Consider the following 26,929-nt stretch of genomic DNA (forward strand, 5'->3'; position numbering starts at 1 on the left):
CCCCTTACCTGCTTCAGGCTTCCCGCGACTCAAATGTTTGCGGGAAGCAGGGGAGGGGGCGGAGACTTTGGGGAGGGGGCGGAGATGGGGCAGGGGCGGGGCTGGGGGCGGGGCCGGGGCCCCGTGGAGTGTCCTCCTTTCGGAGGCACTAAATATGGTAACCCTACCAAAGACAATGCCTGTAGCCAATCCTGTAATAAACTCTCTAAAGGTTTATTAATTGGGAAAAGAAATAAGAGAGTTATTTACAGGTTAAAGCAAGCAAACATGCACACAAATGAGTTACCATCTAGATCCTAAGAGTAATCTATCAATTCAGAGTGTCTTTCAGAGCGAATCCAGGAGGTAACCCCTGGGGATCTCTGGCTTTGGCGATGTCTACCGTGCGCACCGTACTGCTGCAGCCATGCCGTTGTAAGGTGTGCTGTGAGGTCGCTCTTTATCCCCAGGAGAGAGCTCTCCTGGTGACAAAATAAAACCACCTCCAACAAGGGGTGGTAGCTTTGTCGCCGGGAGCACGGCTCCCGCCAACATAGCACTGTCCACACCAGCACTTTTTGTTGTTAAAACTTTTGTATTCAGGAGGATGTTTTTTTCACGCCCCTGAGCAACCTTCAGTTTGGGTTCTCTGGCCCTGTTACAGTTCAAAAAGCAGAAGGGATGAAAAATCTTCACATCGACTGTTTTCATTTCCCTCTTCCAGCATTCACAACGTACTTCCCCATTGGTAGATGGGGACAATTAACAAAGCCTTTTTTTATAATGGCCCAGTTAAATGTTGATAGTCCTCCTGGATGGCTGAGCAGGGGTGGGTGTGTTGGGGGGTAGGGAAACATGGAGGGGTGATTCCTTTGCCTGGGATCAGAAGTTCAGAGCAAACATTTTCAGTTATAAAGCAAAACTTACACATTTTCTTATAGCCTGGAATACAGACATTACAAGTGAGATTAATGCATGCAGCAACTTACAAGCATTTCATAGAGTCTAAACACTAGCTACATTCTTATAAGACTAATACCTATTTTGAGCAAAACTAACATACAGGTGAACTGGTCTTGTCTCCACCTCTGAGTTTTTAGTTCTTAGCTAATGCCTTCAGTCTTGGCAAGAGCTGCATCTGGTCACACCTCCAGTTTACATTAAATGTGGGCAAAACTACATTACAGCAACCATATGAATTAGTGAGACTTGCAAGTATCTGAGTGAGAGCTAGCTTGCAATTTATTCACAGTATCCCAGCTTTTTCTCCGAGAAGACAATTATGTGACAATGAGAAAATATTGCAGCTTACTGTGTTTGTTATAACAAGTTACAGCAATAAGAGTAAGCCAACTTTAATTGGTTATTGCACATTTCATTATTGATACTATATGTGGTATAAATTATTCTAGAAAATCAGCAAGGAACCTGATTTTAAGTGTGTTATGAAAGATTTACATCACGGGATGCTCTTTTTTAAATTAAAGCAGCTAATGGGATATAGCCATATCCCCCACGATCACTGTCAAAGTACTATATTGTATTTACACTCAGTATGGAACAGGAGATTTGAGAGGACTTATAGTGGTGGTGGGGGGGGGCGATGTCTTTTATCTTAGAACACTGATTCAAATTCAACTCAGGTCAATAGGTGGCAAGGCTTGGGTTTGCTTTTTTTTGCTCACATGATTTAGTTGTTTTTTAAATGAGAAATGTATGAACAGAAATGAAATAGGGAAGGTCCAAATAAGTCACCGAGATAATGTGCAAGCCTAGAAAATGATATGGCAAAGACATTGGTTGTCATACTTTGCTGAAATGCTATCAAATTAAAATGTTCAGATCCAAAATTGTCAAGAAAAAGTCCTTATGTGGTATGAACAATAGTTTCAGATAAAAAGCTCTGTATACCTCATTCACAGAATATCCAGTTCTGAGGCTGGCGAAACTCCTCCTAAAAAATCAAATGGATGAAGTTTTGCCTGCCTAAGCACATAGCTCCAGCCTGATTCCTACTACATCTCCTGAATTCATAGCTGCTTTTCCACTTATTTTTATGACACACTCAGACTAAGGTCTCATGCAGTTCCTGTGTTACATTACATAACTATATGCTTTTCAATTTGCAGCCAAGTACTGTATCAGACATATGATTTCTGGCTGCAAATTGAGATAGATGTTTTAGTCACAAAAGGTATCAAGTGAAACAGTGGAGTTTGATAACAATCAAACACTGCACTTTCTAGTATATCAGGCACTGCAGGAAGAAAGATAAGATACCAGGAATGTGGTTTAACTCAGCTGTTACTTTATTAAGAAAGACATGTGGGAACTATCTGACAATAACTTCTCTAGTGCAGGTCATTTTGCCTATTGTAATCCCTTCCATCTATTGGAGAGCTACCATCAGCCCGCTACCCCATTAACCTGATCACGTATGGGATCCATGAAGTCTTGACCGACATCTTTAATTCATTCCATTTGAAGAGCAAATGCTTTCAGTTGATTTCACAGCTTTGAAACTTTGCTATTACATACATTCAGTGTTCAAATTAGCTGCTGTAACAGGAAAGGAAGTTTCAAAGCTGTTAAATCAAACTATGGGGATCTCACAGCTTAGATGATGGGAATCCAACATGGTATCTCCATACATGCTTTTTAAATCTTGATTTCCCAATTCCAAAAGTCAATTTGAACATTCAGTTTGCTCAAGGAAGTTTTTTAAACTGGAATAAAAGCATGAAAATTGATCTGCCTATCAATAAGAATGTGTAACTGAATTTTGTGACTATTATGACGAAGTAGCCTACAGGAGATGTCTCGCACTGAAAACTATGATACTGTATCACATGATACATTATTGTAGGAAAACCCCAATGTCTACCCCTCTCTGAGCAATGGCCAGACAAAAACTTTATATAAAAGACAGAATGAAAGTGTGGATTTTAACTTGCTGGGATAGAGAAAAAAGCTGTCTGTCATACAACGAAACAGCAAACATCTTAATGCATAAAATGCAGTGCTATTTACCACATTGTTGAAGAGATGGCACTGTATTGAACGTTAAAGCCACCCTCATCCCAAATTTTCCCTGAAAGAAGCCAATCCCCCTCAAATTTTACATATTAGTGTATTCCAAGGTATAATTTTAGAGGATGTTTATAAAAGCAATTAGAAAAGGAGTATTAAAGTTATGGCGTTATTTAAACCATTTCTTTATCATTGGCATTTTGAAAAATTTCCTAACTTTTTTGGCTTGTCTGTATCTCCAGAATGTCTTTAAATTGTTGTTTCATTTTTCATCCTTGCTTAAATGGAACCCATTTACTGTGGGTTTGTTTGGATGCGGGGAATAAAGATAGTAATAGTATGTGCATAACTCATATGGAAGTAGACAGAGAAGGGGTTAATTATGAGCTCATTAATAGAGCAGATTAGAAGCAGGGATACACTTTGTGAGAATTGTGTCAATTGTTTTCTCCAGTTATTTTTCAGATTTTGAAATTTCAACCAGTTCTATTCATTAGGACTTCACGGAGACTACTCACATGCTTCAAGCCAAGCATATAGATCAGGGCCATAGAGATTGGATTTACTCTTGCCTGGCCCAGCAAGGAATCAGAGCCATGAGGCTCCTGAGCAAGATGGTTAAAGAGGAGTTTAGGTTATGTCTGCACTGCAGAGCCTATGCTGGCATAGCTAGGCTGACATAGCAGATGCAGTGTACACTGACAGAAGGAGTTTTTCTGCCATTGCAGGAACACCATCTCCCCGAACGATGGTAGCTACATTAACAGAAACACTCGTTTGTTGGCATAGCTGCGTCTACTCTAGGGGTTTTGTCAGCAAAGCTGTTTATTAGGGGTGTGTTTTTCACACCTCTAGCCAACATAGCTATGCCAATATAACTTTCAAGTATAGAGCAAGCCTTACATAGGACTATATTGCTTGCTAGAGACTTCGTAATTAAAGGACTATTTGTTTCCTTTCTCCCCCACCTCCCTTACTGGAAGAAAAAGCCATTTTAGTTGGCTGGTTTTTTTTTTTTTTTCTGTGTCCAGGCTGAAGAAAGCCCTAGTTCCAACTCTGAGCCATATTGAAGAAATGCTTTGTATAGAAGTGTGGATGCCCTGGTGTGGCTGGACAGAGTATTTTAGCTGTTATTCCTTTATCTCTTCTCCCTTTTTCCTGTGACTCACAAGTACACCTGAGATACATACTTGTACAGCAGTACCTAAAGCAATGTTGAATAATATTTTTCAATAAGAGGAGTTGAGTTTTTATAGAGAAAGAGTATGTTTTCTGGTAGAAGATGGAGAAGGAAGTTGAAAATTGTTGGTTATACTCCACTGAAATAGAATTTTATCCTGGACACTTTTTTTTAAATAGGTGGCCAGATTCTGCCACCCCGAGTCATGTTGAGTAATAGTTTACTCCGTGAGCAGTCCTGTTTAAGAAATGGAAACAAAACATTGTGCTGTGAAGGATGTGTGAAAACAAGGGGACTACTTGTGGAGTGAGATACTACTCAGTATAAGCAAGATGGCTGAATCTTGCCCAGAGTTTAGTTTGGAAATATATGGTTAAATATGTTGACTGCAGAATATTTCAATGTCCCTGCTGTCAAATCTTCCCTACTGGGCAATGTACTCTCACAGGTTTTGGATGTTTACATTTTAGCAAATTGTGCAGCCAGTTTATCTATAATGTCCTGTAGAAGATGTAGGGATGCAAATTGAGGTGCTGGGAGAAGGGGGAATCAGGGTAGCACTCCATGTCTGCTGAAAGATTTAATGTGTAATTTTAGAAGTATTAGATCAAACCCAAGAAAAAATGGCTAATTAATGCTATCGGTATTAGTGCATTTAGAACACAAAACACTCTGCTTTTACTGCACTTCTCTAATGGATAAGAAATAAGTCCTATGGAAATAGTGGTTAAGTATGTTGTTGATTGAGGAGCTTCCCAATTTTCCACAAAAGGAAACAGACTCCTCCTGGAATTTTTAGTTGTCGTTTCTGGGGTATTAAATATACCTCTACCCCGATATAATGCTGTCCTCGGGAGCCAAAAAATCTTACCGCATTATAGGTGAAACTGCATTACATCGAACTTGCTTTGATCCGCCGAAGTGCGCAGCCCCGCCCCCTCCGGAGTGCTGCTTTACCGCGTTATATCCGAAAACCAAAAAATAGACAAGGAGTAACATTTTTAGAAGCTCCTAACTTCCATTTCAAAAGTAGGTCTAAGTCTCACAGAGAGTCATTTTGGTCTTTTATGTCTTATTATGGACAAAATTCCTCCCTCCAGCATTAAAGGTGTTCTGCTGCTCCATCCACTACAGCACTCTAGAGGTTCAGAGGGCCATAATTTGTCCCTTTCTGTATTTAGTAGTTGATGCTGATTACTACATGGGCCATAATCAGAAAATATATACTGTAGCCCACTTGCATTATATTCCACAGATTCTGAGAAAATTCCAATTAAACAACTGTTTTATTGATTGCTTAATGCAAATAGGCTTACTGGTTGTTGGATTTAGCCCTTTAGTCCTATGGGTGGTGTCAGTACCATTTTATACAATAATTTCAATATTCATTTTTGTGTTGGAGTGTCTAGACTGTGTGGTGGCAAAATACTTTTGTTTTTAAAATATTAAAATGATTTTCATCATTTCAGGCTTGGTTGCCTAATTTTGATGAATAAAAAACAGGTTAATTGAGCTTTTTGAATCCATCTAAGTACCATTCTGAATAATGGACTGTAAAAGCATTTTGGATTTTTGTCTGCAAATATAATTTTATGTATTTCCCTGCTTAATGAATCAGACAAGACCAAATTTATATATTGAGAGTGGTATATGTATGTGTTACTGAGCTGGTATAAGTCCTGAATGAATGTGATCTTTAGCAGCTATTGAAAAGCAGTAGGTGCTTGATCCTGTACCTGTCTGCAAAATTCCTATTAACTTCAGTGAGATTAGAATCAGGCCTTAAGCGAATCTGTGACTGTATTTGTTCTTTACAAGACCCTTATTCTTCACCTACGTACAGTCACATTAATTGATTCTATCAATTGACATGCCAGAATCTAGAATATTGTTGCTAATTGCTGAGGTTGCAGTAGTTAACTACTCCAGATATGTCCTGATTAGTGTATAGATATTGGGAACACATCTGTGTTTCAGCAATTATAGATGAGAATTGTTTTCTGAAGAAGGATGTATATATTTAAATGCCAGGAAAATTCTAAAATGGTGGCATTTTTTCTGAAAGCAAGACCAGTATTTCTTTAACTCTTTAACCAAGGATGAATCTAAAAGACAATGAATTGGCAAATTCTAATCAGGCCCTCCATCAGTTAATGTAAACATAGGGGATTGTGACATCTCTTTCACTAAAGCTGGCAGTCAGTTAAGCTCCTCTCTGGCTGCATTGGTCTGGGCCCATCCTCCCTTCCTGCCTGCTGGCCCAGCTCCACATTCGCATCTTGCCCAGTTGGTCAGCTCAATGGCTCCCTATCTGCTCATGATAGGAGATTCTCAAGTTCTTCCCACCCCACTCACCCACTTAGAGGTAGGAGAAAATCACCCCCTCTCCTCACTCTGAGGGCAAAATCAATCCCACAACTCAGATTCAATATATATCACCCAGCTTCTTCTCTGGGAGCAAAATTGACTCTGCCCCCTCAGTTGAGGCTGGAAATTGCACAGCTATTGGAAATTAGGGATGCAGAAGAGACTTGCGGTTGGGGAAGAGAAAATTGAAAGGGGAAGAGAAACTTTCTTAAATTGAAGGAGGATGGAAATCCTACTCCCGTCTGCGGGCTTGAGATGTGGTGGGGGTGGGGGGAGAGGAAGAGAGTGACAGAGACAGAGCGCAGCGGAGTCAGTGGAGAAGCAACTGGGAAACAGACTGAGGATAGGAAAGGAAACAGACTATTAGAGAACACAAAGGAAGTACTGTAATGAAAGGCTAAGAGGGAAAGAACAAAGTGGGGTAGGATAATACAGTGAGGGAATGGAGAGAAATTGTTAAATATGCCATACCATCCATTGCCTCCTATCATCATCCCCTTTATTTGCTTACTACATCCCTACTCTTAAATCCACCTCTGTCTTTAAACCAACACTTCAAACAGCTGTCCACAATTAATTAGTGGTGCATTCCACAAGTAATATCCTCTGAAGTATGCAAGTCCAGGACTGGGTGCTGTTGATCCTGCTTCCTTTTGGCTCAATTGTGCAACTCAAGATGGTGAAAAGTTACAAGAGAGTAAGAGTCTGTGAGTAAATGCTCTCCAATCAGCTCTTTACTTATATGTAACTCCCGCTCAAGTCAATGAGACTTTTGCATGTGGAAGAAATGTAGGATCAAGCTTGGTGTAGGGGAGAAATTCTTTCCTCAGATGCCATGTCCAGTTTCCATTTAAATTCAGTGGGAGCCAAATTTGTGCATCCAAGGGAAGAATTTGAAGCTCAGCTCTACATTTTACATTATCTGGTGCAGAGATGGGGAGTAGAGAGGTAGTCGGGAGAATCTTATGCTATGGAAATTCTTCCAGTCTGGATATTCTTTCTTACAAATAATTGTGCAGGAAGGCTTACTGAGATATGCTGCTTTCCCTCTGAGTAGGAGCACAGTACACTCCTGGCTAATACTTGCTGACACTGGCACGTGCACTTGAGAATGTACTATGTGGGGGCCAGCAAGGTAACTTGCCCTCGCTCAAGCTCTGGTATAAGAAAGACCCTATCCTGCTACTGGTGTGCAGAGACACCATTTCCTACAAACTCTTCCCCTGCTCATGCACCACTGCTGCACCAAGCAGATTTTCACTCCTTTATGTGTACATTTAAAACTGACTACAAATATACTCAGGACACGTGTGACTGAAATGCACAGTAGAAAAAGTGTAGTGTGGTGCATCACTAATTGAAATTAGTGAAGGGGTTCTCAACCTTTTCTATACTGGGACTTCCCCAGCTCACCTCCCCCTCTTGCATTTAGTCAATATCTAGCTGAGATACTTCCTTAGCAATCTGGGAAGGGAAGGATGGTCATGAAGTACCAAAAAAAGACACAGTCTGAGAATACCTGAACGCTAGTGGATCACTTTTATATATTGTACCACCATTCTACAGTGTAATTGTAGACTGCGTCTTTTCTTTTCAGGACTAATGTATTAATGTATTTATTTACCAGTATAAATTATATAGGCATCAGCCAGCTGCTGAGTCTGTGGAAAGCAAAGTCAGCTTCCTTTTTTTCATAGTCATTTCATTATTCCTGCATCTGACTGTATTGTAGCTCAACCTTGTACACCCTCAGAGGGATTCATTCCATTTCTCACCTAATGGGAGGATCCCCAATTTAAACCCATTGCTTCTTCAGTCAAGACGTTATCTCCCTCCTAAGATACAGTCACTTGGTGCTTGTGAGGAATCCATGCAAGAAGAGAAAGTGGAAAATATATTTTAAAAGAGTTCTAAATGTGTTAAATTTGATTGCTATCAATATTTTGTTTAATTATCTTAAGTGCTGCTGCAATAACACTTTGGCCCATTGCTCATCAGCATCAAGTCGCTGGGAGTGTATGTGAGAGAAAAGGATCAGTCAGATTTCTGGCATTTGTGCTATTCCAACAGTGATAACTCAGCAAAACCTACTGGGATTTTACTCTTTCAACAAGATTTTAATATTCAGAACTGTTGATGGTTACATGCATCCTGCAGTACGTGGGAGTTACTAAGCTGACAGTGAATAAGATAATGTGATATTGTTAGATGTCTTTTAGTGGCTAGATATTTACAGCCCTTATGCAATTAAATCGGATTCTGAGCCCAGATTCACTGAGGATATTTGTACAGTGCAATTGGACATTCGCGGCTGGCCAGCTGACTCTAGCTCACGAGACTCAGGCTAAGGGACTGTTTAACTGCAATGTAGACTTCCAGGCTTGGGCTGGAGCCTGGGCTCTAGGGCTCTGAGTGGTGGGAGGGTCCCAAATCTCAGGCTGCAGCCTGAGCCTGGAAGTTTCCACTGTAATTAAACAGCCCCGGAACCTGAGCCATGGGAGCCCAAGTCAGCTGGCACAGGCCAGCCATGAGTTTTAAATGCAGCGTAGGCATAGCCTGAGAGATTTGTGAATTTGGGACGAGTATTAGGCAACCTTGGGCCATGTCAACACTAAAGAGCTTACAGCAGCACAGCTGTACCGATGCAGGCGGGGGGAGGGAGGAGCAAGTCGGGGCCGGGAGACACTCGGGGGAGGCGCACGGGATGGGCGGCGGGGGGGAGATCACCTGGGTTTTTAAATATCCGTGCCAGCGGCTTTTTTTTTTTCCTCCACCGCTTTCTGCACCCCTCGGCTTTGTGTTCCCGAGGCAAGTGCCTCACTCGCCTCGCCCTTGTTACGGCACTGCTTGGGAGAGACCTCAGGAGGTCATCTACTCCAATCTCCTGCTCAAAGCAGGACCAACACCAACTAAATCATCCCAGCCAAGGCTTTGTCAAGCCAGGCCTTAAAAACTTCTAAGGATGGAGATTCCACCACCTCCCTGGGTAACCCATTCCAGTGCTTCACCATCCTCCTAGTGAAATAGTGTATCCTAATATCCAACCTAGACCTCCCCCACTGCAAACTTGAGACCATTGCTTCTTGTTCTGTCATCTGCCACCACTGAGAACAGCCTAGCTCCATCCTCTTTGGAACCCCCCTTCAGGGGCTGCTATCAAATCCCACCTCACTCTTCTGCAGACTCAGTAAGCCCAGTTCCCTCAGCCTCTCCTCGTAAGTCATGTGCCCCAGCCCCCTAATCATTTTTGTTGCATTCCGCTGGACTCTCTCTAATTTGTCCACATCCCTTCTGTAGTGGGGGGACCAAAACTGGACGCAATACTCCAGGTGCGGCCTCACCAGTGTCGAATAGAGGGGAATAATCACTTCCCTCGATCTGCTGGCAATGCTCCTACTAATACAGCCCAATATGCCATTGGCCTTCTTGGCAATGAGGGCACACAGCTAGCTCATATCCAGCTTCTCGTCCACTGTAATCCCCAGGTCTTTTCCTGTGGAACTGCCACTTAGCTAGTCAGTCCCCAGCCTGTAGCAGTGCATTTGATTCTTTCTTCCTAAGTGCAAGACTCTGCACTTATCCTTGTTGAACCTCATCAGATTTCTTTTGGCCCAATCTTCCAATTTGTCTAGGTCACTCTGGACCCTATCCCTACCCTCCAGCATATCTACCTCTCCCCCCAGCTTAGTGTCTGTCATCTGCGAACTTGCTGAGGGTGCAATCCATCCCATCATCCAGATCATTAATAAAGATGTTGAACAAAACTGGCCCCAAGACCAACCCCTGGGGCACTCTGCTTGATACCAGCTGCCAACTAGACATCGAGCCATTGCTTACTACCCGTTGAGCCCGACAATTTAGCCAGCTTTCTATCCACCTTATAGTCCATTAATTTAATCCATACTTTTATAATTTGCTGGCAAGATTACTGTGGGAGACCATGTCCAAAAGCTTTGCTAAAGTCAAGATATATCACATCCACCACTTTCCCCATATCCACAGAGCCAGTTATCTCATCATAGAAGGCAATCAGGTTGGTCAGGCATGACTTGCCCTTGGTGAATCCATGTTGATTGTTCCTTAGAGGTTTTTAAGGTCAGGGCTGACAAAGCCCTGGCTGGTATGATTTAGTTGGGAATTGGTCCTGCTTTGAGCAGGGGGTTGGACTAGATGACCTCCTGAGGTCCCTTCCAACCCTGATATTCTATGATTCTATGATCACCTTCTTCTCCTCCAAGTGGTTCACAATGAATGCCTTCAGTACCTGCTCCATGATTTTGCCAGGGACTGAAGTGAGGCTGACCGGTCTGTAGTTCCCCGGGTTCTCTTTCTTCCCTTTATTAAAGATGAGCACTATATTTGCCTTTTTCCAGTTGTCCAGGACCTCCCCCAATTGCCACGAATTTTCAGAGATAATGGCCAATGGCTCTGCAATCACATCAGCCAACTCCCACAGCACCCTTGGATGCATTAGATCTGGACCCAGGGACTTGTGCACGTCTCACTCTCTCTCTCTCTCTCTCTCTCTCTCTCTCTCTCTCTTTCTCTAATATCTTTCTGGAACACTCTGCCTTTTGTGGGATGGGCTGATGAATAACGCCTGTTCCTCCATACCCTTTAGTGTAAAGTGAGTCACTGACTGTATGAGCACAAGGGAGTTTGGACAGTATGGGAGTTTGGCTCAGAGGGGAGCAGACTGCTACATTAATTGTTAGTGGGCTAAAGTAAATAAAATCCATTAATTAAAGACAACTAAAAAAATCCTTAGCTTCCCACTTAAAGATAAAATCTTGTTCAACCTAATACCCAATCACAGAGTAAAACCCCTCACATCAACTTTGGAGATTAAGTTTAACATCCTTGGAGAAGGAATTGTACCAAAAATTTGTAGTGTGAGACTAAAGTTTAAAAAGGGGTATTTCACAGAAATGAGGGAGTGAGTAAAACACCAACAACAACCTGAGATCAAAAGTGCAGAAATTAAAATCTTTACACTTATTCTGGAGGCTACTTACGCAACTAGAATAGGGTCACAAAGGCATGGACACGTTTAAACAAAAGAGGAAGACAAACAAAAATTAATAAATTATTCAATAGGTTATTTAAGCCATACAGGTATCCTCAAGAAAAAGAAAAATCCAGCTGGAGTGAAAGGAACATAAACTATAGCAGATAATATGTAAAAAAATAACACTTTGTGGGCTAAGAGGGAAATTGAATGGCAATTAGCCCAGAGACATTATAACAATGAGAAATTCTTTAAATCTGTCAGAAGCAGGAAGTGTCCAAAAGTATCAGTGGGTCCACTGGAGCATTGTGGAATAAAGGGAGCTATAAGGGCCGGATTCAAAGCTCAGTGAAATCAATGAAAAGACTCCCATTGACTTCAATGGGTTTTGGATCATGCTGTAAATGAAGATAAGGGAATTGTTGAGAAACTGAATGATTTCTTTGCATCAATCTTTGCCATGGAGTGTGAGGAGATACCTACTCTTTTCATGTGATAAAGATGAATTACTGTCAGAGAGCGAGATTTCAAAAGAAGAGGTGTTTGAACACACTGATAAATGAGGACCTAATCCAGAGGCCATTGAAGTCAATTGAGTCTTTTATTGACCATAATGGGCTTTGGATCATGCACTTAATTAGCTACAAGTCAGCAGGCTTCTGAAGGAAGTTTAGAATGAAGTGGCTGAGCTGCTAACAGAAAATGCAGTCGCTCTTTAAGAACAGCTGCTGTGTTAAAGGACTGAACGGTGGAAAATACTGTGCCTAGCTTTAAAAAAGGCACTAGCAATGATACTGGGAATTACAGACCAGTACATGTAGTTTTGTTGTAGCTGTGTTGATCCCAGGATATTAAAGAGACAAGTTGGGTGACCTGAAGAGCTTTGTGTAGCTTGAAAGCTTGTTTCTCTCACCAACAAATAAAAGATACTAACTCAACCCACGTTGTCTTGCTAAGAGTACAACTTCTTACTTCTATACAGGGTAAATGAATTGAAATAATACTTAAAAATAAAATTATAAGTCACCTAAGAGATCTTGATTTGACAGTAACAAACCAGCATACCTTATGTAAAGGAAAATCATTCCTCTCTAGTCTACTAGTATTCAGTCAATGTTTCAGTAAAATTGTGGATAAAAAGAAATAACTGACAATTTATATGAACTTTCAAAAAGCCAAGTACCTCACAATGACTATTAAGGAAACTAATTGTTTAAGTGGTTAGAAGTAAAATATTATCATGGGTTAGAAACTGGGAAAAAGACAAAAAGCAGAGAGTAGAAATAAAGGAAAAATGTTCAATATGGTAAAAATTTAACAACAGGGTGCCCCTAGGTTCTGTACTAGAACTGGTGGTGTTTAATATGTTGTCAAGAGAGCAAGTAACTTCAGGGGGATCTAAAAAAATTTGGTGAATGGACAGCATAGAAGCAGATTAATCCGTCTGCTGAAAAATACAAAAGTATGCATGTTGGAAGGAATAATTTGAACTACTCATACACATTTGCTGGGTTCTCAACTAATTGGAACCACTCAGGAAAAAAGATGTATGCATCACTGTAGACTGTTCAATATTTAACATTGGTGAAAAAAGCAAATAAAATGTCAGTATGCATTTCAGTTCTGGAGACTCTATACCTAAGAAGTTATAGCAAGAATAGCAGGTGTTCAGACTTGGATGATGAAAATCATTAGCAGCATGGAGAGATTTTTCTACAAGGAGAGCCTGGAAAGTTTGGGAACTGTTCAGGAGGGGGCAAATAATAGGAGACATGATAGTATCAAGTAGGCAAATCAGATGCTCCTGTTTACCCTGTCTTATAATACAAGAACAAGAGGAGAATTAATGAAATTGAAGGGCAACAAATTTATAACTGATAAAAGGAAATACTTGTCCACACAAGCCATACTTAATCTGTCTAACTTGATTAATTCAAAATGTCACTGAAACCGTGATCTTAGTAGGATTCAGTAAAGGATTAGATATTTTCATAGATAATAGCAACATCTACATAAACCCTCATGCTTTAGGGTTCATGGCAGCCTACTAACTGAATGGCTAGGAAGAAACTTTCCCTGCAGGCGGTTATTTCATAATTGTCCATTAGGGGATGGCCTGGCATCTTCCTCTGAAGCATCTGATACTGGCCACTGTCAGAGGAAGGATGCTGGACTACTAGTCTGATCCAGTATGGCAATTTTTCTGTACATATATTTTCTGATGATCAGGACACCCTCCTGACTAAGATGTAACTGCCTCAGAAGCATGTTCAATGGACAGAATGAGCAGCAGCAGGAAGATCCCAAACTATTCACTGGATCCTGCTTCTGCTGCAAAAGCCCCAGAATACACAGTGCTGGAGAATCCCAGATTATGGTCCTGCAGCAAGACAAGTTTACATTACAAGGAACATTTTAGACCTTCATCCTGTCAAATGGGCCATGGGAAGCCTGTCTGAAGGAATTCTAGTGATTTTGAGAGGACTGACTTACCTGCCTGAATACAGGTGATATGTGGAATGTGCCAGCTGGCTGTCTCCAAGAGACTTAGGAACCAGACATCTGACACTCCCTACAAAGACATTGGATGTGAGGAGAGAAAGCACACCAATGTCATACCCACTGCCTACAGAAAGCAGCAAAGGAGCTGGGTCTTGTTGTAGGGAGGAGAAGGAAAGCTAGGGAGAAAAGAGGTGGTCTGGCTTATGGTCCAGAGTATAAAGCATGTAAAATTTTGCAGTTTGGGCTGAATTTCATTTTGGGGGTTCTTTGAACCCAAAATTCTAAGAGAAACTTGGGGGAGGAGATGAGAACCCATGTATGGCAAAGCCAGATAAAAGGCTTGCCGCAACCTCTCTGAATCAAAGGCTCAGAGCTCTGCACAGCTCTAGGAGTGACTTACCAGACTTTTCTACCAAGTGTGATTTATTGCTTAATTAGGAAAATTGTCCTTAGGCTCTACATCAATAGAATGACCATTAGGAAAAATACATTTTTTCAAAGCTACTGAGCCCATTATAAGAAACTGCTTTTTTTTTTAAAATCCATTTCTGTCCTATATAGTGTTAGTGTTGTTTAACATAGCTAGTCGCATTTTCCTTTTATAAATCTGACAGTAGGCTGTGCACAGATGCCATGGTCACTTTTCTTTCACCACCGTTTGGTGTGTTGAATAATGGTAAATGATTCATTATTTCTTACAAAGTTTATAGAATATTTAGCGATGCTTGTTTGGCTTCCTCACACACTGTGCAGCCTGAAAAATGATTTCTGGATTCTTGTACTTTTTAATACTCTGTCTAGCTCAAAAGAACAGAGTAGGAAGGCAGGATGCAGTAGAGTGACATACATGTTCATTATCATGAAGAAACCTACTGCCCTTGTTGAAGGGTTGCCTAGCAAGCTGCTTTCTAACTTAAGAATGCTGCAAATTTTGTTTAAAAAGAACAAATACAGTAGTTTTTGATTCATTCTCTCTCTCTCTCCTTCCCTTCTCTCTCTCTCACCATCCACTCTCATTTTAAAATGAAATGAATTTTTGAACTTCTTGATGACTTACTCCTGGAAGCTGACAGCATTATCACAGCTATGTAGCTAGAAGCATTACTGATGTTTCTATCCTGTATTGACTGGAAATGCTGCTTAATCAAACAAAAATTGGGAGTAGCTTAATAGCCATGTTCCACAAAGAGTAAGTTTGGACCAGTAGTTAGGATGCTGTCTATGGTTTAAAAGACCTTGTTTCAGTCCATATCTCTGTCACAGACTTTATATGGGTGAGGTAATAACTTTTATTGGACCAACTTCTGTTGGTGAGATAGACAAGCTTTCAAAACACACACAGCTCTTCTTCAGGTCTGGGAAAGGTACTCTGATAGTCACAGCTAAATGCAAGGAGGAATAGATTGTTTAGCGTAAGTAAAACCAGACAACCATTACGCTCTCACAGACCTAAAGTAGAGCTCTGTGCAGCTTGAAAGCTTGTTTCTCTCACCAATTGAAGTTGGTCCAATAAAAGTTATTACCTCATGCACCTTGTCTCTCTCATATCCTGGAATTGACAAGGCTACAACTATACTTCATACAAACTTCCTGTGTGAGTTTGGGCAAGACTCTTTGTACCTCAGTTCACTCTGTTTAAAATAAAATATGAGGCTGATAGCACTTCCCTACTACAGAGGGGTATTGTGAAGTTAAATACATTAAAGATTTGAGGTGCTCAGATGCTACAGTAATTGTGGCCATCTGATAGATATTATATTCTACTGTTAAAGTCCTCACCTTTTGCTTGTAAATGCTAGGATCGAAATGGCTGGTGTGTATTCAACGAGCCATTTGCACACCATCTACCTACAGCATGACGACTCAATCAAGTTATGCTTGTGCTAAGTCAAAGTATCAAGAAGTGATAATGGTGTCCTTGAAGCTAAATTCTACTAGTTGGCTCAAGCTTCAACATTTGGATCCAGATCTGGGCTTGGATTTAAAACAGCCCCAAAGTTTGGGAGTGTTTGAATTAGGGGTGTCAACTGTCTAATCACACAAACCCAAACACCCTTCCCTAAGGCCTCGCCCCTGCCCTTTCTCCGAGGCCCCGCCCCGCTCACTCCACCCCCCCTCCCTCCGTCGCTCGCTCTCCTCCACCCTCACTCACTTTCACTGGGCTGGGGCAGGGGGTTGGGTTGCAGGAGGGGGTGCAGGCTCTGGGCTGGGGCTGAGGGGTTTGGAATGTGGGAGGGGGTTCCGGGCTGAGCCTGGAGCAGGGGATTGGGGTGCAGGAAGGGTGAAGGCTCTGGGAGGGAGTTTGGGTACAGGAGTGGGCTCAGGGCTGGGGCAGGGGATTGGGGTGCAGGGGGGGTGCGAGTTGCAGGCTCTGGGAGGGAGTTTGGGTGCAGGAGGGGTGAGGGGTGCAAGCTCCGGCTGGGTGACACTTACGTCAGGTGGCTCCCGGGCGGTGGCGCAGCAGGGCTAAAGCAGGCCCCACGCCGCTCACGGAAGCAGCTGGCACATCCCTGCCTGCAAGTACCACCCCTGCAGCTCCCATTGGCTGCACGGGCAGCGTGCGGAGACCCCCGTCCCCTCCCAGGGGCCACAGGGACGTGCTGGCTGCTTCCTGAAGTGGCATGGGGTCAGGGCAGGCAGAGAGCCTGCTTTAGCCCCGCTGCTTCCACAGTTCTTTTTCTAGAATCCACTTGGTAGCAGACATCTTTGCCTGCTTTCATCTTCACAATTTCCAGAAACACATGATATTTTTAATGTCGCCACTTCCGGGGAGCCCTCTCTCCCCGTGGTAAGCACCACCCAGGGCCCTCACCCCCTCCCGCGCCCCAACCCCCAGCCCTTAGCCACCCCACCCAAACTCCTGCTGCTCCTGGGGGGAGGGGGGCGCGGTGGCATGAGCCTGCCCCAGCAGCGGCCAGTGCGGCTGGCCCAGGGGCCGCCCGAGCTGCTCAGGCAGCCCCCCAGGCCAGCTGCACTGGCTGCTGTAGAAGTCACAGAGGTCATGGACAGTCATGGAATCTGTGACCTCCATGACAAACTCGAAGCCTTACTCATTATGGGTCTTTTTGGGCGTCATGAATTCTTCTACCTGAGTCAGGAGATATGACTTTTCATCCATTCTGTAAAGCCAAGGATAGTTAGAAATGGATTGGAGGAAGGATGATTGTGTGGTTAAAACATTGGACTGGGTCTCAGAAGGGGAGGGGAATGTGAGATCACATACTTGGCAAGAAGGGGACTCCACCTTCCCTCCTTGGGTCTTCTACCTTTCTGTTGAATGTGACTGGGGGGAACCAGACTAGCCAGTTGGCTCCTGCGTACCCCTCCCCCCCCACAACTCCATCTATTTTCAAAAGTCTTTTGCCTCTGTTAGCTGCCCCTTGACTCTTGTATTAGTTATAGCAGAAGCTGTGTTTTTGGGATACTGTGGGTCTAACCAATAACTTGGGATCAGAAAGGAATTTTTCCATTAGGCTAAATTGGTACAGGTCTGGTGGGTTATTTTGCCTACTTCACAAAGTCATGTAGGTACAATTGGGTGACTTGAAAATTAATATTAGGAAAGATAGGACTATGGCTGGTGTCCGGTGTGGAAAAGGTAAAAGGGCCAGCTTCCAGAGGTAAATAAGACCCAGGATGTTCCTGGTGGACCTTGTACCTAGAGAGATGGGGAGACCTCAAGTTTTCATGGACTGAGGTCCCCCTTGATAAGCTCTACCCACAACATGTCTGGGGGAAGGAGAGAGGATTCAGAAAAGAGCTGAGTGCTAGGGGTGAGCCTAGGTGGGTCTACCCTGAGTTACTGGTTTTAGGGTGGGAGGCCTGTAACCCCACACTAGAACCAGTTATATGTGTGCTGGTGCATGGCAGCTTTCCCCAATTTTAAATCAATAAACTTGTGGCCTGCTGCTTAAATCCATCCCGTGTGTCTGTTCATTTGCCTGCAGATCCTGGTCAATCTAATCTGCAGAAAATAGTTTCTAATTGGCTACCAAAACATAGACAATAATTATTCTGAAATGTTTTTCCATTCTAACATCTCTAATATATATACTGTCTGAATACATATATGTGTCTGGTCCTACACTCATTAAAGTAACAGAGTCTGATTTGCTGTTATGCACCAATTCATTTATTCTGTGCTGGTGATGCAAGGCAGCTGCAAAAATCCATTTTAACACTTAAACTGGGTTTACAGCTGCTTTGTCTCCTTAAGTAGTTGAACACACCAATGAATCTGTTCCAATGACTTCAGTGGGTCCAGAACCAGACACCTACAGTATGCAATTTTAAACAGGATAACACTGTATTGGTTTTTTTTTTTTTTTAATAGATTGCAGCGTAGTTAAAAATTTGACACCATAATTACAGAAAACATTGTGAGGCATCTGACACTTGTGTCAAAATATATGTCGGTCTTTGATCATATCTGTACTCAAAACAAACTATAATAACAAAAATGTTAAAGGTTAGAAAATACAATATTTAATAAGGGTCACAATTAGATCTCTAATTATGGCATCACTTAACAGAGTTAATTTTGTTAGACACATGGCATTATTTTTCATTTGATGAGGATTTCACATGTTTGCCTTCCTTTAATTTCTGAAATAGTTGAGGCACAGAATGGCATTTGACTAAGTTTGTATTCAGATGCTGCAGTTTTAGGGATCAGATTGAATTTATACTACCTTTTCAATAGAGCAGCACTTTGAAAACTTGCTGACTATGACTTGTAAGCTTTACAGTAAATGTTTTTTATTACAACCATCAACTACAGGAGAACATGTTGCTGCTGACTACACATGGTGCCTTTCAGTAAATTCGTTACTGACCTCTGAAGGCTGAGAAATTTGAATTTCACAACATTCTATGGTTTGTCACCTCTTCAGGAAAGGCCCCTGATCTGTTTAGTGAGCTCCTGATATTGCAGCACTTCTGTGATAACATTAGAAGGGGATATTAGTGACTGACATAAACTCCAACCTGTTAGATAATTAAATTTTCTATTTTGTTCAGTGTAGTCAAGCTCTCAGCAGGAAACCTATAGCATTTAACCTCATATTTAAGATCATTTTGAACTTCTAAATCTAATATGGATATGATAATTTGATCCGGAAAAGCCACAAAATCAGAATTTTCCGTTCTAATAGAATCTCCAAGGCTTCTGATATTTTTGGTGCAGATTTGGGGTTTTTTTTAAATGATTTAATCCACCTATCTGGCACCGCATTACATTTTACACATGGTATATAGTGACTCAAAAAAACTCTCACAGTCTCCCTCTGCATTGATGAGCAAAGGAACATTATGACTGATGCAATGAGCGCTGTGCAACAAATGGGATTTTAGGCTTGATCTTTTTTGCCCTTTGTTCTATGTTTTGGCCATTACTTCTTTGTCTGTGTGATTCATACTGAATCATCAAGTTGCTGAAGAGCTTCAAAACTTGTCTTAACAGATATCATCAGAATTGTTTGCTGTGTTTGCCCAAGAGCTCATCAGAAGCATGTCTTTACTTGTGGCTTCTAGGGTCTGACCCCAATCTTTTCTTCTGTTTAGTATTAAAAGAAAAAATACTATCATACATATTAAAGGCACTATGCATGATATAAATATAATTATCCTAATAACATAAACATGTTTTAAAGCTTATAATATCAAATTGATATGCCTGGTAGAATAATGTGATGGTGTGTTGAACATCCAAGTGATGGATTAATATAGCAAGGAACAATGTGAATCCAATTATCTTTCCAGACATTGTGTGTGTGTGTGTGTGTGTGTGCGCGCGTGCACTTTTGTAAGACGAGTTACTCATATTTTACCTCAAAGTATGATAGATTTAGGTGGTAACATACTATAAATAGGAGGTTTAAAAGTGTTAAATACAAAAATAATCCTATAAATCATGCTTAACAGCCTGTGAAGTCAAGTAGTTTCACTATAACTATGCTGTTTGCAGTGTTGTTGTAGCTCTGTTGGTCACAGGATATTAGAGAGAGAAGGTGGGTGAGGTAATATCTTTTATTGAACCAACTTCTGTTCATGAAAGAGACAAGCTTTTGAGCTTACACAGAGCCCTTCTTCAGTCTGTGCTATTATTTACTTTGTGCTGCCTGCTTCGTTGGGAGTAAACCTTCATGGTGTGAAAACATGGTCACTGCAACCTCTAGGGTGTGAAAAAATAGTGCTTTCTGTGATCAGAGAGTCACATCCTAGGTTGATTTAAAAATAATATCTCACCTCGCACCCTCCTTACATTTCTTCTTCTGCCTCAGAATTGTGTGCTTAATGTTAAAAGCCAAGTGAAAAGACCGGTGACTACAGTGGACTAAATTGTGCCATTTAAGTACTGAGAAGACAAGGGTGATGCCAAGGGGGACTGCATAGAGGCAGCTCAGGGAAACATTGTGCATCAGGAGTTACAACTACAGTATTCCCCAAACTCCCTGGTACACGGGGGTTATATAGTGAGGGAAGCCTGCTCCTCTGCTACACCAACTACTTCAGCTGGCCTATCTGAAGTAGGGAGAAAGATAACCCATCCACTCCCTTTCGGGTGTTATGTGACCATGAAGGGCACACAAAGACAGCAGTCACTATACACCCATGAGCAGAGAGACACAGGGCATTCCTTGAACTTGCCCTGTCTCCCTCCAGGTCCTCTTCCTCCATACTACAGCAAGGGACAGCCTGGCCTTATATTTACTGGTGGGAGGAGAGGACTGCCAAAGCCTGTCAGTAATAAATAGCTGTTTCAATCAGGACTTTTAAATGTTGTTTACTGTAGCTGATGATTCATCCACAGCTGCTTCAGTAGCTGTTACTGTAGCATGTACACATTTGTTCCTAAACTGTTAAATGAAATTTGGAAGGGACTCATTTCTATGAGCTGTTCTTCTAACAGGCTGCACTTTGTACAAGACTATAAATTGTGCAACCCTTATCACATTGGTGAACACCGTACGCTGTACTGATTTCAAAGAATGGCTTCAGTTCTCTTCTTTGTGGACTAGATTCAGGGCCGGCTCCAGGCACCAGCCCTCCAAGCATGTGCTTGGGGAGGCACCTGGAGGGGGGCGGCGCTCACCCGGGGAGAGCGGGGCCCCGGCCAGGGTTGGCTGCCCTCCTCCGGCAAGCCGGGGAGAGCCGGCCCGCGGCCGGGCTCGCCGCCTTCCTCCCGGTGCTCAGGCCGGTCGGGGAGAGCGGGGCCCCGGCCGGGCTCGCTACCATCCCCGCGGCACTCCAGACGGGGAGAGCGGGGCCGCGGCCGGGCTCGGCGCCCTCCCCTGCCACGCTCCCCGGCGGGGGGCGGCGGGAGGCTTTTTTGCCTGGGGCAGCAAAAAAGCCAGAGCCGGCCCTGACTAGATTGTGGCAAAGCCACATGCCCTGTGAATGGATCAGTGCAGGAAAAAGACTCGATCTCCTTCCTGCTTCCTCCTTGCTCTGGGAGTGAGGGTAGAAATATCTTGCTGGTCTATGCCAAGCAGAGGCTCACTCATCAGCCACACCTAGGGTAGTAGCAGGAATGTAGCATCCATTTTCTTCTCTGCATTTAGATGTAAAGTCTGTGTAGCCCACACAGGAGGCTACGAGGCTGTTCTTACTTCCTCTTATGGCTCATCAGATCCTCACAGCCCAAGTTACAATTTGGCACCAAATGCTGTAGCAGTTTGGTACAGCTGGATGATTGAAATGCATGGCAGATTTACTAAGGAAATTGTAAGGAGAACTACGTGGAATTGGCTAGTTACAGTTCACATGGGCTAAAACAAACATTTTTGTTGGTTCCAGTTTGTGCAATTTCCAGCCCTTTGCGTTTGACTTTGAGCTTCAGGGTCATTCAAATCCATTGCAGTGAGGATAAAATTTATGATAAAACAAGACAAGTTTTGTTACGCAACACACTGTTGTCCCTTTTGACTTGAGTGGCCAGCCAAAAATGTGTGGTTGTGTAGATTGTTCCAACTGTGAGGAGAAGTTGGTGGAGGAGTGTGGTACCTTCCATGCAATCTTGTTTATTTATAAAGAATGTACAAAGTCCTTTTTCCTTGAACACAGGAGAAATAAAAACAACAGGATATCATTTCTTTGCCTACAATGCCAAACCTTTTAACCAGCACCAGACCCAAAAGCACTTTTTCTAGGCTTCTTTCTGGATTACATATTGTGCTTCTCCAGGCTGACTAGCTTTCTGCCCCTACTAGCTCTGTCTTTGTGTTGTCTCCTTTAGAGTCTGTCCCTGAGTGTTCCCCAGCCACCAACAGAAACTTACCCAAAACTATACCCAGCCAATCCCTCCACCCGCAGTTCTAATGTCTCAGTGCATTCACAGAACCATTTGAAGTGCACAAATACACATTGCCTGCCTCAGCCTCAGGGCTTGTCTAAACAAACCTTTAATTTGCAGCAAACTGGGGTGTGAATCTACCCCGTGCTGATACATGTGAACTTGCCACAACCTGAATGTTCATGTAGACAAGACCTCAGTTGCTTCTGAAACCACGGGGAGGGGGAATGCTGTAGTGCAGGGGTTGGCAACCTCTAGCACGTGGCTTGCCTGGGTGAACACTCTGGCGGGCCGGGCCAGTTTGTTTACCTGCCAAGTCAGCAGATTTGGCTGATCTTGACTCCCACTGGCAGTGGGAGCTGCGATCGGCCGACGTGGCAGATAAACAAACTGGTCTGGCCCGCCAGGGTGCTTACCCTGGTGAGCCGCGTGCCAGAGATTGCCGACCCCTGCTGTAGTGCTTGGCTCAGATTGCAGTGACTGGAGGTCAGGTTTGGAGAAGCTGTGGCTAAAAGAAAAGAAGGCCTTGACCAATGTGTTTTTAAATGGAAATATTCTGGGGTCTGACTGTAAAAAGTCCTTTTTAGTTCTTAACCTGCAATAATTTTAACTAATGTAGCTCCATATCATGTCCAGGCTTCATTATTTATCATCAGTGGTGATGACCAATAGCTCAACAGATGACAAAACATCAATCACCTAAGCAGCAAAGAGTCCTGTGGCACCTTATAGACTAACAGACGTATTGGAGCATGAGCTTTCGTGGGTGAATACCCACTTCTTCCAGGGGCAGGTGCTGCCCCTGGAAATTTCCACTACATGCATCTGTAGAAGTTGATGTTCACCCAGGAAAGCTCATGCTCCTATACGTCTGTTAGTCTATAAGGTGCCACAGGACTCTTTGCTGCTTTTACAGATCCAGACTAACATGGCTACCCCTTTGATACTTGACATCATTCACCTAGTTCATCTCTAGTGTAATTCTATTGTATTCAATGCTTTACTCCAGGCATGACCTTTTTTTTTAGCACACTGTTGTCAACTATACACACCTTGTAGTGATTTTTACAAATTTCTCCATAAGAATAAAAGAATGCAGAGAATTTCCTCTCACTAGATGATAAATGTCAGGCCTAGTAACCTGGAGCAAATATCTCTTTAATACACCTGGGTGTATAATACAAAAAAACCTGTGAATAATAGTTTTAATTTTTTAACTAATTCCTTATGACTGTGTATGTCTTGTTTCTGCTTTCCATGAGTATTCTAGCAAATGTATTTATTGGCAGGAATGTTTGCTAAAACAGTCAATAGTGAGGACCTGATCTGGGCAAAATCAGGACTTAGAAAATAGAATATCCCCACTGAATCATCAGTGTCACTCCGAACAGCACTTTGGATTTTCTTTGGAGGGCCTAGTACTGACACTTCCTGTCTTGTGTGTGCTCACAAGAGTACACCCAGAGCAGGCATGGCTGCTGGTAATATCGCCCCATTCAAGCACTGATCCCACTTTCATTGTAGTGCATGGCAAAACTTTGATTTCACCAAATGGTAAGTATTAAAACAAATTTCCAAAAATAGGATATTATCCACTATGCTGACTGTATTTCCTATCCTCGCATGTTATTTGGTTTGAACTTTGAGCAAAAGGGTATAAGAAATGACAAAGTTAAAGATTAAGTTGTATGTAAGAGAAGATCTCAAACAGACCTAGGGTGGGATTTTCTAAAGCACCAAAGTGTCTTAGGAGCATGAGTCCCGTACGTGTGCTTCTAAGTCACTTTGATGCTTTTGAAAACCCCACTCCTAATATTAACTACATAATTATTTAAATACCATCTTGTTAGTGTTTATGTTTCCCTGAAATCTCTGTGCTAGTTATCTTTTTGTGCATTAACCGAACTAAGTATGTTAGATGGTGAATATCAGAATAATTCAAAAGAAGGACAAACTGATTTCTCCAGTCACAGTGATGTTTTTTCAGAGATGTTTCTAGTTTTTATATTATTGATCTCAAATGAACAGGGCCGGTGCTACCATTAAGGCAAATTAGGCAGTTGTCTAGGGCGCCAAGATTTGGGGGCACCAAAAAGCGGTGCCCCCAATTTTTTTTACAGCGTTCCTACACCCCGTCCCCGAGCGTGCAGTCGCCGCTCCACTTCTCCCGCCTCCCAGGCTCGCAGTGCCAATCAGCTGTTTGGTGCCGCAAGCCTGGGAGGAGAGGAGAATTAGAGTGGGGGCGGCATGCTCGGGGAGGAGGCGGAGCAGAGATGAGCTGGGATGGGGAGCTGCCTCTTTGCTCCCCGGAGGGAGGAGCTGCCGCGGGGGGAGAGGGGAGGGGAGGCGCCTCAGGGCAGGCATATTTTCTGATGACATATGCATGTGGGAAGCAGTTTTGTCAGAATGTCTCAAGCATGACTGTTGTAAAGACTTGCATAACAGCAGGTCACTATTTAGCCATCATCGTTCATGGCTAAAATATATTTTAAAGCATAATTTGACTTGACACTTGGCAGAAACCATCTGTCCTCTGTTGTTTTTATTGCTTCCTCCCTCTTGTACATATTTATAATATAAAATAGGCAAGCTATAGATGTTAAAAATATTCTAGCAAGAAAATATTATTACTTTTAACCTCCAGACCATTGAACTTTAACTCTTGATTCTTTTCCTTTTTCATTTTACTGTGCCAAACATTATTTTACTAAAAAATAATTACATTGTTTGCAGATCAGTGCAATCAGGGCCACACACATTTTTATAAAGGGGACACAATGTCCATGGTCCAAAATATGAATGTAGTTACATGTCTAAAATTTCTCAAGTGATTACCCTGGCCTGAATTGAAAAAAAACCTAACTAGTGACTTTTAATGTCTCAGTTTTTGGGTGCCTGACTAGAGACACATTGAAATGACCTGATTTTCAGAAGGTTGGAGTTGAACATTTTCTAAAAATCAGATTCCTTTAAGGTGGCAAAACCAGAGGCGTCAAAATCACTAGATGTTTTTGAAAATTTAGGCCCACGATCTTGGACCCCATCCTGCAAGATGCAGAGTGCTTCCAAGACATGTTGAGATCGCAGTGATCAACTCTTGACATTCCCTTCAGGGGTGGCTTAAACACATTTAAATGTATTATGAAGGCCATTTTTTTATTAAATCAGGCCAATGGTCTGTATGCAAAAATTTTTGTGAAATCATATGGCAGCATTTTGCCATACTGGGAATTAAATGTGTTTACCCGAAATAGAAGTGCTCAATACCTTGTAGGATCAGGCCTGTTATATACAAGTTGAGTGATTGCACAATGGCTACTTTGGTATCTTAGTATCCCATTCCATGCCACATCAACTGATTTGTGCCTGCATACAAGATAATTGCATGGGCAAGTTACACAAGCAACTTGACCTGTTTTAATAAAAGGGTTCTTTCTAGAATAAATTTCACTGTAGTCACAGATACACTGAAAAGTAGTGGAAAGCTGTTGCAAACCAGCTCTTACTAATTACACTTATTTGTTTCTTTAAGGAAATTTATCTAGGATTTTAACATGGGAAGGGAAAGTGTTGATTAGTCCGATCATAGAGCTTGGGATCAATGTTGCTAGTGCAATACCTCTCATTCCACCAGACTGACTGGAAGATTAGCATTACTGCATTCCATTTTTTATTATTCTAGTAAAACATTGGTCCTATTTTTAGAAATAGAATGAAAGAATTTCACAGAAATCTTTGATGTTAACTGTAGATATTTTTCATTGGCAGCTGAGGAAGTGCCTGACTTGTGCCAGAAGCTATCAGAGTAATAAGATTGTTTCCCTTGACCTTTGCATTGGTTGTAATATAAAAGCATATCTCATATGTCGGAGAAAAACTGAGTTCTCACTATTTTGTTAGGTGCAACAAGTCAGATGTTTTATTAACTCTCACATGTGCAGAGGGAGAGCAAACAGGTCTCTCTCCGGTAACTAATTACAGCAAGCATTTATACCTTTCATTACAGAAATAATGAGAGACAGTTGCATTTTGTTTATACATAGGCCATCTTGATATCTCATTTCCTCAGTTGTTTTGACTCTTGCCAACATACAATTATTTTCTATACCTTATCTACCCAAGGTCTTCTACACTTTATCTATGCTGAGGTCATCATAACTTCTTACACAGCTCTTTCTCACCCGCCTCACACAATCCTCGCTTCTACAAATCTCGCGTTATCAGGGTTACAGTTAGCCTGACTCTTGCTAACAAACGTCATGCATTACAGTTCCCTTCTGTCAGTTCTTTTCTCTGCTTCCACACATACATCTGTTGTAGTACATAATACAGTATTGAAATGTAGATAGGATGTCAGTTTCTAGTTTAATGGGATAAGAAATGAATAAGATCTTTTTGTTCTACTATATATGCATATTTATTGTTCATACTGTATGTGCACTGCTCAATACATGAGTGTATTTCTGCATTTACTATAGTATATATTATGGTAATGTGTATTGTTGGAGAAAAAACAGGCCAGTTCTTACCCTCCCTACATCCTCTGAGGGATCACAGGCCTCAGACCTTG

The 26,929-nt window shown here is 42.2% G+C and overlaps 1 protein-coding gene across 1 annotated transcript in view; it reads left to right on the plus strand.

The window, feature by feature from the left end:
• LOC117877850 (B-cell scaffold protein with ankyrin repeats-like) overlaps positions 1-4,079 on the plus strand; it is a 114,925-nt gene extending 110,846 nt beyond the window's left edge. The window contains exon 9 of the mRNA XM_034771417.1: positions 4,041-4,079. Coding sequence (XP_034627308.1) covers positions 4,041-4,079 — 39 coding nt within the window. The remainder of the gene's footprint in view (positions 1-4,040) is intronic.
• The last annotated feature ends 22,850 nt before the right edge of the window (positions 4,080-26,929 follow it).

Source organism: Trachemys scripta, chromosome 5 (genome assembly GCF_013100865.1).
Source record: "Trachemys scripta elegans isolate TJP31775 chromosome 5, CAS_Tse_1.0, whole genome shotgun sequence".
In the NCBI taxonomy this organism is placed as follows: domain Eukaryota; kingdom Metazoa; phylum Chordata; order Testudines; family Emydidae; genus Trachemys; species Trachemys scripta.